General features: G+C 43.7%; 1 protein-coding gene across 3 annotated transcripts in view; it reads right to left on the bottom strand.

Annotated features, from left to right (window-relative positions):
* The window catches only part of pax5 (paired box 5), a 41,327-nt gene extending 29,022 nt beyond the window's left edge, over positions 1 to 12,305 (bottom strand). For all 3 annotated transcript variants that reach the window (XR_012953462.1, XM_076090041.1, XM_076090042.1), the window contains exons 1-4: positions 12,173 to 12,305; positions 8,684 to 8,881; positions 7,857 to 7,921; positions 4,250 to 4,375 (exon numbers count right to left, since the gene is read on the bottom strand). Coding sequence is in view for 2 of the 3 variants with exons in the window: in XM_076090041.1 (XP_075946156.1) it covers positions 4,250 to 4,375; positions 7,857 to 7,921; positions 8,684 to 8,769 (277 nt within the window). In the remaining variant the exon portion in view is untranslated. The remainder of the gene's footprint in view (positions 1 to 4,249; positions 4,376 to 7,856; positions 7,922 to 8,683; positions 8,882 to 12,172) is intronic.
* Between the last annotated feature and the right edge of the window lie 2,225 nt (positions 12,306 to 14,530).

The following is a 14,530-nucleotide window of genomic DNA, read 5'->3' as shown; positions in this document are numbered from 1 at the left end:
AGGGAAGCGCTTCTCTTCCCTCTTTTTCAGAGCAGAACAAAACAAACAATGAGCCCTTATTGTTCTCTCTTCTCTGCCTTTTTCCTCTCTCTTCCGCCTTCTCTGTCTCCCTCTTTTGCTCTCTCTCTCTCTCTCTCTCTCTCTCTCTCTCCCTCTGCCTGCCTTTTCCATTTTTTTCTGACAACCCAGGAACAGTTGAATTATTAAATCCAAATACCTCAGAGAGTTAGATGGGTTCTCACCTGTTTGTGTGTTTCAGTGCATGTTCTGTGTGTGTGTGTGAGTGTGTGTGTCTGTCTGCAGGGGGTAGGACACCACCAGTGTGCATCTTTTTGCACTTGACATAGATTATCATACTGATAGGACAAGGGTCGTAAGTCTGACCTCACAGCCCCAGCCTGTGGGTGCTTGTGTGTGCGTGTGTGTGTGTGTGTGTGTGTGTGTGTGTGTGTGTGTGTGTGTGCCCCATCTAAACTCCAGAGATCAAAGTTTGGGGGGGGGCACTGAGAGGAACTCAGGGTGAAGGGCGGAGCTCCCCTCCCTCCTCTCATCCGTCCTCCATCCTTTGCTTAACCAACAGCGTCTTTTATCTGGTAAGCTGCTGCATGTCACAGTGGATGCACAAGGGGGTAAGAGGTCATCTTGGCATTCTGGGTAAAAATATTTCTTCCTCGTGCAAAAGGGAGTTTTTTGTGTGCATGCATGAGTATACTTTTCACAAGAAACATGCTCTGTCTTAACAGGCCCATCTGTACTGAACCTCATATCCATGTTGGACACACACGCATGCACGCGCACAGACACACGCACATGCACACGCACACGCACACGCACACAGCCTAAGAGAATAGGTTAAGATACAATAGTCCCCTTTTGGCCCCACAAGTCAAGTTCTTCCATTCACTCCCATTCATCTACATTTCGCCCTCAGTCACCCCCCACTTCCCCTCTCTTTGGCTGGGGGCACAGGTCACCGCAGGGCTTTACCCCCACACACTCCTCCTGCCGACACACACACACACATACACACACATGCCATGATCCCGCCTTCCTGTGTTCCCATCACTTGCGCAGCTGCCATTTCTATGCTTGTTACAACAGAAATAAAAGCTTTCCTGCACACATGTTCATATATATACTGTATACATGATACGATGTCATGTGATATGATTATGATTTTATACTCGAGGGCACAATATGGCTTGAATCCAACGCTTCGTTAAACAATAATATATATATATATATATTCATATTGATAATTTATATATATATATATATATCAATATGAATTCTATTCACCTGAATGGATTACTTTTTACTCCACTTTGAGTTCATAAGGAAACAGGTGCACTTCTCCTGCACTTCATTTCTGTTGGGTGGGCCACCTCTAAAGAGACATTTTGACTTATCACAGCAGGAAGCACAGGTAGACCACAGGTGGCACAAATAACACTATAACGATAGCTCAGTTCCATTCAAGTGTCCAATGAAGCCATGCCAGTGAACCATTGTGCACTATATCAGGGTCACGCAACAGGAACAGCTCAATGGTATTCAGCCATCATTAATATCATTAATGCGGCTCTGAGGAAGAGCGGGTTGTCCGCTTATCGGAAGATTGGGGATTTGATCCCCAGCTCCTCCGCTGCCATTGGTGTGCGTGTGTGAGTGTGTGTGTGAATGAGCATTAGAGTTTGGCACCTTGTATGGCAGCCTCTGCCATCAGTGTATGAATGTGTGTGTAGTGTAGAGCGCGGTGAGTGGTCAGATATAAATGCAAGTCCATTTAAAATGAATGGCAACTGTGCCTTTCCTGCTGTTATGACACGTCAACATTTTTATTTTCAACCGATGGACTGACAAAAAGTCAATTCCCCAAAGTGATTCTTCTGCATTCTTTTACTTTTTTGTTCCAGATTTTGTTTTTGGGTAACACGTTAAGTCGAGGTCTGAACCTTGTCTGATGTACACCAAAGACACTGTAACTGTCTCATTGCTGCATATTATCATATTCACATGGACTGAGAAATAGATATAACAACATCAGCGTGAGAAGGCTGTGTGATGGTTGGCCTTGTGCGTGACTTGTGTACGTCTCTTTCCTCCTGTGTACAAACGCTCATACCGACAAGCATTTGGGCGTGTGTGTGTGTGTGAGAAGCTTGCATCACTGTGTATTTGTGTATGTGTTTGTCTGTCCATGTCAGCGCATGCTGTTCCCTCCTGTCGCCCCGTGCTGCGCGCGTGTGTCATTATCCAGCGGGGGCTGCTCTAATGGAAGCTGTGATTAGCAATGCTGTTAATTAGACCACAGAGCCGACCGTGCAGACCTCTGCCACGGAAAACACTGCAGATTAAGAAAAAAAAACACAGGGGCTGAAACGTGACGCGGAGCGACACAACACTCTGTGGATGTTTCAGGGGATTGGTATAGTATTTTCCGATAGGAGTTGTGAAACGCGAGGTCCAGTCGTAGTAAAAACCAGAGACAGACCACACATGTAGCACATGGTGCAGCACGTCATGCACACAGAGAACAAAGTGGAACAATAATGCCGCTAATTAGATAACAGAGCTTCGGCTTCAGCTGCAGATTCAACCACAGTGTCTGTGCCGCGGACATCAAAGCACACATAATAGAGTGGGATACATTTGTTTAAGTATACGTGACTCGTATTATTCTCGTCAATGAAATATGGCTTCAAAAGAAAAGTAGAGACATTTTGAATTGTTATAGCTAGAGAAGCAAAGCAACTAATAGCACTGAGAAATAATAACAACGAAGAACGAAGAAATCCTAAATTGAGCCATTACTAATGTAACACCGTGTGCTTTTCATCCTATGAAAGGTCAGTGGAAAGGACAACTGTAGGTCAGTATTAAACATGACATACTGTAAAGTGCTCTGGAGCCTCTAGTCAAGTTTCCGTCCAATTTCCGTTCAAATTTAAATTAAATATCCAGAAAATCTGCAAAAGAATTACACTGCGTGTTTCCATCCAGTACGCGAATATTAGCACCTGCGGGTACATTGAAAGAAACAGCTGATGAATTCTCCAATCAGGTGACATGAAACCATTGCAGGGGCGGAGAGAGTGCAACAAGATGACGTGATCAAAAGAGCTCCAGACGAATGGTGGAAAATGAAAAATGGCATTGAAGTTTATTTCATGAATCAATTTGAGGAAGGTTACTGTGTCCTTATGGGTCCGCATGGATCTGATCAGATTTTTGGTCTTTTTGGTGGAGCAGCAACAAATGATACACTCAGTAAAAACTTTTTACTTTTATCCAATTTGTGGCATTTATACTTTTTCTTTTTATGTACATCGCAAACTCACAATTATTGAGGGACACAAAACAAGATAAACTTTGATCCAACGTGTGTACAACTATTAGCAACCGTGTGTGTGTTTGTATGTGTGTCTGTGTGTGTGTGTGTGTGTGTGTGTGTGTGTGTGTGTGTGTGTGTGTGTGTGTGTGTGTGTGTGTGTGTGCAGGCAGGCCTAAAGTCTTTGTGCTCTGCTGATAGGTAAGTGGGCCGTATCCGAGCATGTCGAACTCTCAAGGTGCAGTTGGGATTCATCCTGGAACCTGCTGGAATGTTTTGGAAATTCATCAGCAGTGGGAAAAGGAACCCATACTGTATCTCTGTGTGTGTGTGTTAGAGACAGAGAGCGAGAAATAACCCCCAGTGGCGTTCTGTCACCCCCCCCTCGCTCCGACATCTGGTCCTGTCTCATTTACCGTAGGAGACTGTCTGTTTGATGGCTTTTTAATGCCACTGACACTGCCACATACACACCAACGAGCATGCACACATGTATGTGCACACACAAATATACCTACAGTCCTAACCCCCCTCATGTGCACACGCCCCCATTAACAAGCATCCAGCATTGATCCGGTGTGACAGAGTGTATGATCGATAGCGCATGCATAAACTGACTTCTCAGGTAGCTCTCCGGTGAAGCACCTCTAGTAAACAAATAGGGGGTTTCTGAATGAAGATGTTTGGTTCAGAACTCCCATACTGCACCTGCACACACACTCACACACATCTGTCATTGATCCGAGTTCTTTCCATCTGGGCTCTCCGTGTTGGGAGGGAACGGAGGGGGTTCTGAGGCTGTACGTATCGTTTATGTATATTTTGCACTTGAAAAATTCCATTACCATTAAAAAAAAAAAAAATACAATGACGCAGGCAGGCGAGGTAAACAACTACACACATATTCTTTTTGCTCACCTTCGTCCCTCTTCCTCTTGCCCACGTCAGCGGCTGAGCTGATACCAAGAATGCCACTGATGGAGTACGAGGAGCCGGCTGAGTCATTGGTCACTGCCGACACTTGTGTGGCCGCCACGGACGACACTGCAGACAGACCACATGACCATACAATTATGTATTGGGGAAAAAATACAAGTAAGGTGGAAGAATAATCACATGTCGTTTTAGATTATACCACACTTTAACCTCCTAAGCGCTGTCCCTCGAAAAAACGGCTAAAAATAATATCAGGTACCAAAATGTATCAGGCATAGCTCCTCGACCATAAGGCTTATATGCATATATCTGGTCTCTGTTGAAAGGCAAGAAGCTAAAGAATATGACTCCAGTATAAGTAAGTATATTTCTATTAACATTCCAGCGTAAATGGAGCATGGATGCAATGAACAACAAAAACAGCCATGTTACAAATAACATAAATCCTCCAAAAACATTGAAATATTAATAATCACAATGAATGTTGATATATGACCGAAAAGCTCCATGATATACAGGCAGATAAATGGAGACTGCCAGGGCCCGCAGTGCTTTTTTGAAGTTATTCATCTAAGCAAGCTGAAAACAATGACATAAGGCTTGTTGGTGTGAGTGTTTCGATACAGCCCCCGCCAGCTACAAACAGCCAGAGCTCCCACCAGTGCAAGTCAATCAAACTTGACTAAGATGCTGCGACTTCCCATCGGCCCAAGCTTTACTGTAAAACAACATATACCGTGGTTAAATATTTTGGCAAGAGCGTAGATTTATGTCTCTGTGGTTGTCAAATTTGTGTGACTGCTTCGTTCCCCCGTTAATAGTAAACATTGTGTGTTTAGACATTTAGAAAACTCAGAATTTCTAGTTCCCAGCGTTACCAAATATACGGAAGCCGAGAACTGCCGTACAAGCAATCTTTTTTTTTTTTTGCAGTTATCTCGAGATCACAAGTTTTTTTTATCATCTTGAGAAAACAAACTTTGTTATCTTGAGATTACGAGGTAATCAACTCTCAGGAGGTGATATTTGCAATAAGACGTAGTTTGGGCAACATACAGTTGGTTTACGGATTCTGAAAGCTGAAGACCTCAGGTTCTCAAAACAGTATCACATGCATATTTATATAAATAGACCATCTTCCACCGCAACTTTTTGGAACTACACCATATCGGTGAACCTGGTACCGGCTCTGTCGGGCTAAACCCTCTAAATTTAAATGTAACATCTCATCTCATTAAAAAATATACATATACATTGCTCACCTAATTAATTATGAAAGTGATCATTACAATTCTTAATATAATTCTCAAAATTAAAACAGATTGTAATAAATAGTATTGCAGCCGAGATAAACTGGGTCAGTTTTTGTTAAAGTAGATTTCAAGGAATTCATGCTGGACTTTTGTAGAGGAGGGATAAATACACAGGTGGCTGGTGCTGCTACCGTAACGCACCTTATTTGGGGCTCATATATAATAAAGGTCACCATTAGCCCAATAGCACTTCTTCATCTGTGCTATTTAAAAGCATCTTAAAGAAAGAGTAGTTCCATCATATGATGTTAAACAGATGAATAAAATCATACTGCATGACCCTGAACCTTGTAGCTGTTGTTCACTGAAATTATGCAACACATTTATTGTTCTTCTTAATCAAAGTGCAACTTTCCCATGTCTTGATTCTGTTAATTATGATACATTCACAGACACAAAAAGCTGCGTGAAATCCTATATTTCTCTCCCTAAACTCAATAAAAATGCACTTTTATCCTCTAAAACTTTTACTCAGCCATGAAGACCAAATTGAGGCTTGAGAAACAGAAGAAAAAAAGCCACAAAGGACAGGAGTCTGTGTGTTGCCCCTCGTTGTCTCTCCCTCTAATCTTCCAGAGGGAGACAAGTTCCTCGCTGGGCGACAAAGCGACATACTTTTCACCGCTTCATTGACACACACACACATACACATTCTGCAGACAGACACAAACACACGCACACACCGAAACATACAGTCACTCATTCCTTGGTCCCTTATCTGTGCCCGTGTAAGCGGACATGGGGTTGAGTGACAGTACGGTATCCCAGGAGGGACAGAAAGGTGTGGAGACAGACATCCTAATCCTCTCTCCCAGCAGACCCCCCAAACACAGAAAGACAAGACCGAAAAGGGAATGTAAAAAAATGAAACGATAAACCAGAGGATCAAGGTCCCTTCCAGCCGTTACTCCTTCGCTAACGACAAGGAGAGTATAATGAATGCATATCCCTCCTTTTCCCATCACTTGATTTAGCACTTCAATTATCTGATTTTCCTTTCTCTTTCTTTCACTCTTTTTTTTATCAGACGTAACGCTTTTATTCCGCAAATCCAAATGTTCAATTTTCCGCCTGGGAGTGGGACCCATTTATCTGTGTAATCTGTAAGCGCGTGTGTGTGTGTGTGTGTGTGTGTCTGGGTGCATCTAGGTGTGTATGCGTGTGTGTGTGTGTGTGTGTGTGTGTGTGTGCTAAATGTGTGTAAAAGGCAGGAGTCAGGGAGCAGTGTGTGTGAAATTAATTTAGATTAATAGACAATGTGCGATTATGAAGATATGAGAGACACCGAAACACAATCCACTGCAGGGCGAAGTGAGGGAGGGAGAGAGGGAGAGGGAGGGAGGGAGAGGGAGGGAGGCTCTCATATTTATTTGTACTCTGAGATATTCATCGAGTAAAGGGAAATAACGTTTCAGTTATAGCTGTAAGCGATATATTGCTCCGGCCTGTAACATGATTAGAAACTACAAATGAACAGTCAAACCGTGTTAATGTGTCAAGGGTCTTTTGATGAAGAATATTAATTTCACTCGTACAAACATCGTTGTTTTTGGTTATTTACTCAAACATCCTTGCAATCCACCTTAAACTGGCAAAATAAAACATGGCCGAATTAACCCCGCAAAAATAATTTGCCATTTGTGATCTTTTGTTTCTCATTTGGGACATGTGCCGTAGACAAGATCAGTCATGATTCGGAACCTGCTTTGAGGCCTCTTTCATTTTGCTTCATTGTGTGGTTTAACGGTGCATATTCCCCAACAAATGTGCAATTAATCCAATGAACACATACCAAACCACATAATAAATGTGGGCCTTTGTAGCCCCCTGAAGGGAGGCCTCGGGGCAGTTGCACACTTTGTCCGGGTTAATAATCCAGCCTTGGTATGAAGGAGAATTTGGGAACATACTGTAAATGCTCAATCATGATCTCCATTAGCAGACATTTCAGTGCTTATGATACTTGTTTTTTGGGGGCATTAAGCTAGACGTGGCTGTCAACTCTCCCCTTTAAGAGGTTAATAACCCACAAGTTTACCAAACACACTCTACCTCCCGTTAACTACCTTTACTTCACTCCTCATCTTGATTGAAACATTCGAGCAAAGACCTTCGTGGCCTACGACGTTTCACTCCAGGTTAAGGTTCAGAATTTTAAATATGTTTCGTTGTTCCGCACGCTGCACTCGGGCCCCTGAGAGATACACTCAACAACGGCTCCGCTGTTAAAATTTGCTTTGACAGTTGGAAACGGGATTTTGTTGCGGCGGACCTACCTAAGTTGTGAGCCAACACTGAGCCGGTTTGGCCGGGCGGCTGCTGCACCTTTGTCCGAATGATCCTGCAGGAGGAGAGAGAGGAGATATTAGTGTGTGCGTGTGAAGTGGTCGTTTGTGTGTGTGTGTGTGTGTGTGTGTGTGTGTGTGTGTGTGTGTGTGTGAGGATTCTGCTGAGTGACAGAGAGAACATGACCATCGTGGGAGCTAAATGATGTGTGTGTGTGTGTATGTGTGTGTGTGTGTGTGTGTGAGAGAGAGAGAGAGAGTGTGTGTGTGTGTGTGTGTGTGTGTGTGTGTATGAAGTGGCTGAGGCAGGCTGACATGGCAGAGGGGCCTCACACTTCCTGCTTGGCTGCTCATGCAAGCCTTTTTCCTTCCTCTTTCCTTTCCTTTCTTTTTCCTTTTCCTCCCCCTTTTTCCTCCCCTCTCATGTCCTCTCCTCTCCTTCCCTCTCCCTTTCTCTCCTTTCCTTTTGTGTCTCTCTGTCCGTCCTTACTCTCGCACACCTTCCCTCCCTTTTGTCTGCCTCCTTTGCTCACTCCTCTCTCTTATTTCACCATCCCTCCCTCTCTCCCTCTCTCTCTCTCCCTCTCTCTCTGCCTCTATGCTCAGGGGAAAGGGTTGTCATTGTACCATCGTGTTGAACCACTGAGCTGCAGCCACTTCATACATATGGAGACTGGGGCCTCTTTGCCATTCTCTTTTCCACACACACACACACACACACACAAACACACATAGAACACACCATATTATATTGCTCTGAGCTCTACCTACTCTCAGTACCTGTTGCTATGAAGTTGATACTCAAACAGAACGTATACCTGTTGATGGAGCTGACGCTGGGGACGCTGTCGTTGTCGCACACTCTCTCGGCCAGGAGCCGGTCCCGGATCTCCCAGGCAAACATGGTGGGGTTTTGGCGTTTGTAATCTGCGATCTTGTCGACCACTTTGGGAGTAGCAACCTTTGGTTTGGATCCCCCGATGACCCCGGGGCGGATGCTGCCCGTCTCGTAGTACCTGCCAAATCAAAGCGCAGAAGAGGCTCGCGTTGGTCACAAAGGAGGTTGTCGCATTTACAGAGGAAGTGTTGGATAGAAGCTGCGTGGGAGGTCGATTCTGTGGATTCAAACTTAAAGAATGTGTCATCTCGAAGATCAAAAATGGGATAAAAAAAACGGAAAAAAAAACAAAGCAACATGTAAGAATCATGAGGCTAAGATGTTTAAACATTCACGACAGTGTGACTTGATCAATTGACGTTGGTCCTCTTATTTTGACCTTTTTTTATCAATGGAGATGATTGTGCAAAAGTGATCAAATCCCACTTAAAATACGAGAGGTTTTACATGGTTAGTAATGCCGTTCTAATTGTTATGTACTTTGTCTGTGGTTCCTAAATCTTTGGTCACTAATTTACAGTTTGTAGAACCACTGGGTACTGTCGTTTATAGCAAACGTCACTCAAACAGAGGCAAATAGGGCAAATTGTTTGGGAACTAAGTTCGGCTTCAGATTTGGTGCACTCGTGACACCAGTCTGAGCTCCCTCCCCTCCCGGCTCCTCGACCTTCCCGTTTCTTATATTCAACTGAAGCTAGCATGAGTCTGTTTCGGTCGAATCAAGCGGTTATCTTCCACAGTCACAGCCTTTGTCGCGGTTATTTGTGGGGAAAGATAAAGAGAATTTCATTCTAAAAAAAGCAAAACATTGGAAGACATCCACTTGATTGAACTCTGCTGTATCCTCATATTAGCTTCTGTTGAATACCACGATGTGTTTTTGCAGGGAGCTGAGATTTCTATCGGCCATCTCTAACATTCACAAGGGATCACTTCACAGCCGGTATGGACAGGAGAAATAACTACAGCGCCCAATGACTCTTTCAATGTTCATATATAAGTGTGAAATAACGCAGCTTGGTCAGTGTTGTTAAGCTTCACACTGTGACGCTCTTCCTGCGCTTCTAGCGTCAGATTTGCACGTCTCAGAAACGGCATGTCAGTATCCGCTCTTTACGTGCAAAATAAACTTCCACCTTGACAGGAAGTTAGGTTTAGGCAACAAAACCACTAAGGTTTTGGAAAAGAGCGGGGTCGACGTGACTATGTACCTGACTTCTGCTTTAAACAACCGTTTATACATTTGACAAAGACTAAGAAATATTGCAAATATTACGAAAGCCACATAACAGATATTTTGACAATAGGACACTGACACTGGTGACTCTTGCCACATTTAGGACTCTATTCTATAACAAATGGCTCTATTTGTGTTAGCTCTATTTAGCCTTTTAGTTTCATTGACTACTTTCAAGACTTTTGTTAATGCCTTTGCTTGGGTATTCCTTGCAAAAAGACATCTTCAACCCTCAGACTTAGAAAAGGAAACTCCAGGCGCTCTTTCGTAACATTACATACATTCAATGCCTTTAATTATTGGTAACCTCACAGGGCCTGCATTGGAACGGAGAGACTAAAAACTGATTGTTTTACACCTGGTGCTCTACACAGACCAACGGAGGCAGAGAAAGCATTGCTATGATGTCAAAATGTTGACATCATGTCAGTGAAACTACAAATCAGACAATTCAATGTGTGGCAGTCCCTTCTCTACTTATAACATGTGAAACCGACCTCCTCGCGGTCATTAGAACCAACAGCTGGATAACAGTTAAACTGAACGTGACGGCAAAAATATTCATGACGTCTGACTCGTGCCGTTTTTTTCTTTGGCAGTTTCACATTGAGACAGAGAAGAGGGTGGCACACACATACACACACACACACACACACACACACAAACACACGCACACAGATTCAGGCATTTCGTGTCCACCATGGCTATTTCATGAATGTATTTGCATGCAGAAGGGGCATGGGTGCAGGAAGGGGGGGGCGGCGGGGGGTGGGGTAGGACAGCAAATGTGCTACAGAGCTTGCAGAGAAAGGGGGATGCTGTGTGTGGATGCAAGCTGTCAGTCAGTCTTAAACCTGCTCTCTCTCTCTCTCTCTCTCTCTCTCTCCACCGCTGTACGGTAGAGTTATCCCTTCCGTGAAGATGTGTGCTCCTGTAAATGTGTGCTTCCTTGTCTCCCTTTGTGTGTGTGTATGTGTATGTTGCACACGTTGACTGTTCACAGCTGGAGTATAAACACAGCTAAAGGAAAAACAAACAAAAAAATCTATTTCCAAATGGAAAACTATTTAAATTATTCACAGCGAAATCATCGGTGAATAAACGAGCGTGGTTATTGATATCCACACAATGATGAGCTAACGCACACACACACACACACACACACACACACACACACACACACACACACACACACACACACACACACACACACAGAGCGGTAGAGTTGGTGGTTTTGTTCTGCTGGCACCAGAGAGACAGAGAGGAGAGGATAAAACAACCCTCCCTCCCTCCTTCCATCCCTCGATCCCTTCTCTCTCCCCCCCTCACGGTAACGCTTCAGTGAGTTGAACGGCCAGGACAGGGGGAGAGAGAGAGGGAGGTAGAGAGAGGAAAACAGACAGAGAGAGAGAGGCAAGGGAGAACAATGAGCAACACATTTTGTTTGATATAGCTGAGGGTCGCTGTAGCTAATCCTTCCCCTCCGTCCCCTCAAATGGTCTCTCTGTCTCTCACCCCTTTTTCCCCCCTGCACTCTTTTTCTTTAACACGCCTCTCCCCTTTTTGATTGTGTTCTTGTCTTTCTCCCTTTCTCCATCTCACTTCGTTTTTTTTGGGGGGGGGGGGGGGCAGAAATATGGTGCCACTTTCATTTTGATGCTAATTCCCCAAAAAGTGATGAATCTTTTCCCTTTTGTCCCCCTTTCTTCTCCGGGGGACGGAACGAGCAGGGATTTAGTCTCAAATTTTAGCTTTAAAAAGGCAAAGAGAGAGAGAGAGAGGAAAAAAAGGGAGGAGGGGTGGGGGGGTAGAGGAGAGACAGAAATATTGAGAAGAGTCGGGAGAGAAATACAGGATACAGAGAGGGGAGAGGAAGGTTAAAGGGGCAAAAAGAAAGAAATAAGGGAGAAGAAGAGGCAAGCGAGCAGACAGCTTGTGGATGCTTAGGGAGTCAAAGAAATGGCAGAATGGACACGAAATGAGTCAGTGCGACCTTACAGGGGCTTCAGTTTGACACATGCTAAGCCAACACTGAACCTGAAGCCAACAATAGAACCAAAAAACATGAACCGGATTCAGACTTGTAGCTGTCCTGCTTCAAAGATTTCCCTCTCCCAAAGATGGCGTCAGACCGGTAAAGCCGCCACGTTTATACACCTCGGCCACGATTACCTGCCCAGTATCTTGCTGACACACCCGTGGCTGACTCGCAGCTGGCGTGAGATGTCGCAGGGCCGGACCCCTTGGTGGGCGAGTTCCACTATTCGCTGCCGGACCACGTCCGGGAGGGGCCGGCCGTTCACAAACACGCCTCCGAGCTGGTTCACCCCGCCGTGTCCTGGAAGAGAGAGACAGAGAGAGAAGAAGAAGACAGAGAGAGAAGAAGAAGACACGTCAAAAACAAGGTGAAGGGTGAGTGATGGAGGGAGGAATGCTACGGCTGCCTATTTAATTAGCTTACAGGCAGTGAAATGAGACAAAGATAAAGTTATTCAAAGTGACCAATTGAAGGTCTGAACAAGTGTGACCTCACAGATAAAATCAGTGAAAATTCTTAATTTACTGCATTGTTAGTGTCCGAGTCCTGGTCTTTCCTCAAAATACATTAATTTTTTTCCCAAACCCCTGCTTTTCCAACTCAATCATCCCGATTCTTCCGATAAATCCAATCTAGATGAAGCAAAGCCATGTCTTAGAGAGACAGACTGCCACAGAAAGGCCCTTCAGACGGCCATTTATCAGTGGTGTTGACATAAACATCACACCCAGTGTGTCACATTCCAGTCTGGATTAAAAGCCTCCGCATTCGATCCTATTCACACGCTTCCTGTTCTCACCCTCTAGGGTTTTCTCTCGCTTCGCGGTGAGAGACAAAAGTCAAACGACAACAAAATGTAAGCATGTCAAATACAACACGAAATGTCTTATTTCACCGATGGAGTGTTCATTTTGTTATCATTCTTTAGAAGGTTTGGTTAAGACAATATTAATAGCTAGAGCCACACTTTCTGGACTAGAATCTGGAGTCAATTGAATATCTCATTTGATTTGTCTCCCAGCCTCTGATTTATCTAGCTCAGCACCATAGCACCAGTTAGAGTGTTCCAAAGTGCAAGCTTTGCCCATTTTAGATCTTCAGTAAATGAGGGGATTTATTATTGACCAACTGGCCCCTTTACTTAAGGATACCACTAATACCCTCGCACCCCCCTGAGGATTTAATTTAAGGAGAACAAGACTGAAGCTGAACCTTTCTATAGGTTCTATAACTTTTCTAAGCCCTCTGAGACAAATTAGTGATTTGTGATTTTGGCCTATACAAAATATACTGAATTTAATTGAATAGTTCTGTTCATGGGATTGTTATTAACTGTTTTAATACTTCGCTCTTCTGCTACTGTAACTATCGGACATAAGAAATCTGTAGCCACCTGCTAATTCAACTGACAAAAGTTTTTGATTGACAGGAGCAATAAGGACCAATAAGTAGAAATCGGTCGTGATTTGGAGCAAAGTAGTGCCGGGCGATACGGCCAAAATCTGCCATCACCATACAGGTCACATCATTCCTCTATAACGATGTCATCATAGAGCGCGTTCTCTGGTAATTCAATAAATAAATAGTCGGTTATTGTAAACTCCTGAGTGAATTTAATACTTGGCGGATGTAAAGTACTGAGTATTTTCTCATTGATTGAGAACTTTAGTGCAAAACGGGCTTGTTATTATCCATTAAGACGACTTAGTTGCACATCACAATATCTCGATATATGATTTCATCACAATACGATTCTATCGAAAGATAAATTATCATATTGGATTATGACTCAGCTCTAGAGCTAAGTATAACATGGGATATAGTTTGCATCCATATAGTTTATAAATCAGATTATAACTAGAAAACAAATGCCCCAATGTGATGCCTTTTAAATGACTGGTTTTGTCCGACCGAATGTCCAAAATGCAAAGATGCTTAGTTTACTATCGCGGAACACTAATGATCACATCGGAGAAGCTGAAGCCAGAAGATTATTGGCATTTTTGCTTTTGATTCGTTGCCAATCGACTGATGGATTAACCAACTAATTGTTGAGCACCAGTCCTGGAGCCTGTCCCAGCATGCACCTGGGTCTGAGTCTGTAGATCCACACATTCACACCTCTGTTAACTCTCTCTGTTGAAAGCCTCCACCCAGCCAACCAGATCAGAACGTACAGGGGCCTCTTACTGAGAGAAGACAAAGCTAACCGCTGTATCAGCAAATATATAAGTATATGCATATATATATATATATATATATATATATATATATATGCATAATTATATAAACAGTAAGCAGTAATGGGATCCATACGCTCACTCCCCGCTCCCCAATAGTGTGTATTTATTATTTACTGTACATGTATGTATCTCACCAAAGGCAGAGTGTAAATCAACCAGATTTTTTTCTGCCGCACATAATCCACTGGCTTTTGTATTACCATAGTGATTACGTCTTTAGGGGAAACACACACACACACACACACACAC

The sequence above is a fragment of the Anarhichas minor genome, unplaced genomic scaffold (genome assembly GCF_050575085.1).
Source record: "Anarhichas minor isolate MPS153535 unplaced genomic scaffold, ASM5057508v1 ptg000012l, whole genome shotgun sequence".
Classification (NCBI taxonomy): domain Eukaryota; kingdom Metazoa; phylum Chordata; class Actinopteri; order Perciformes; family Anarhichadidae; genus Anarhichas; species Anarhichas minor.
The sequence above is the reverse complement of the archived record's forward strand: the minus strand, read 5'-3'. Positions and strand labels throughout refer to the sequence as shown.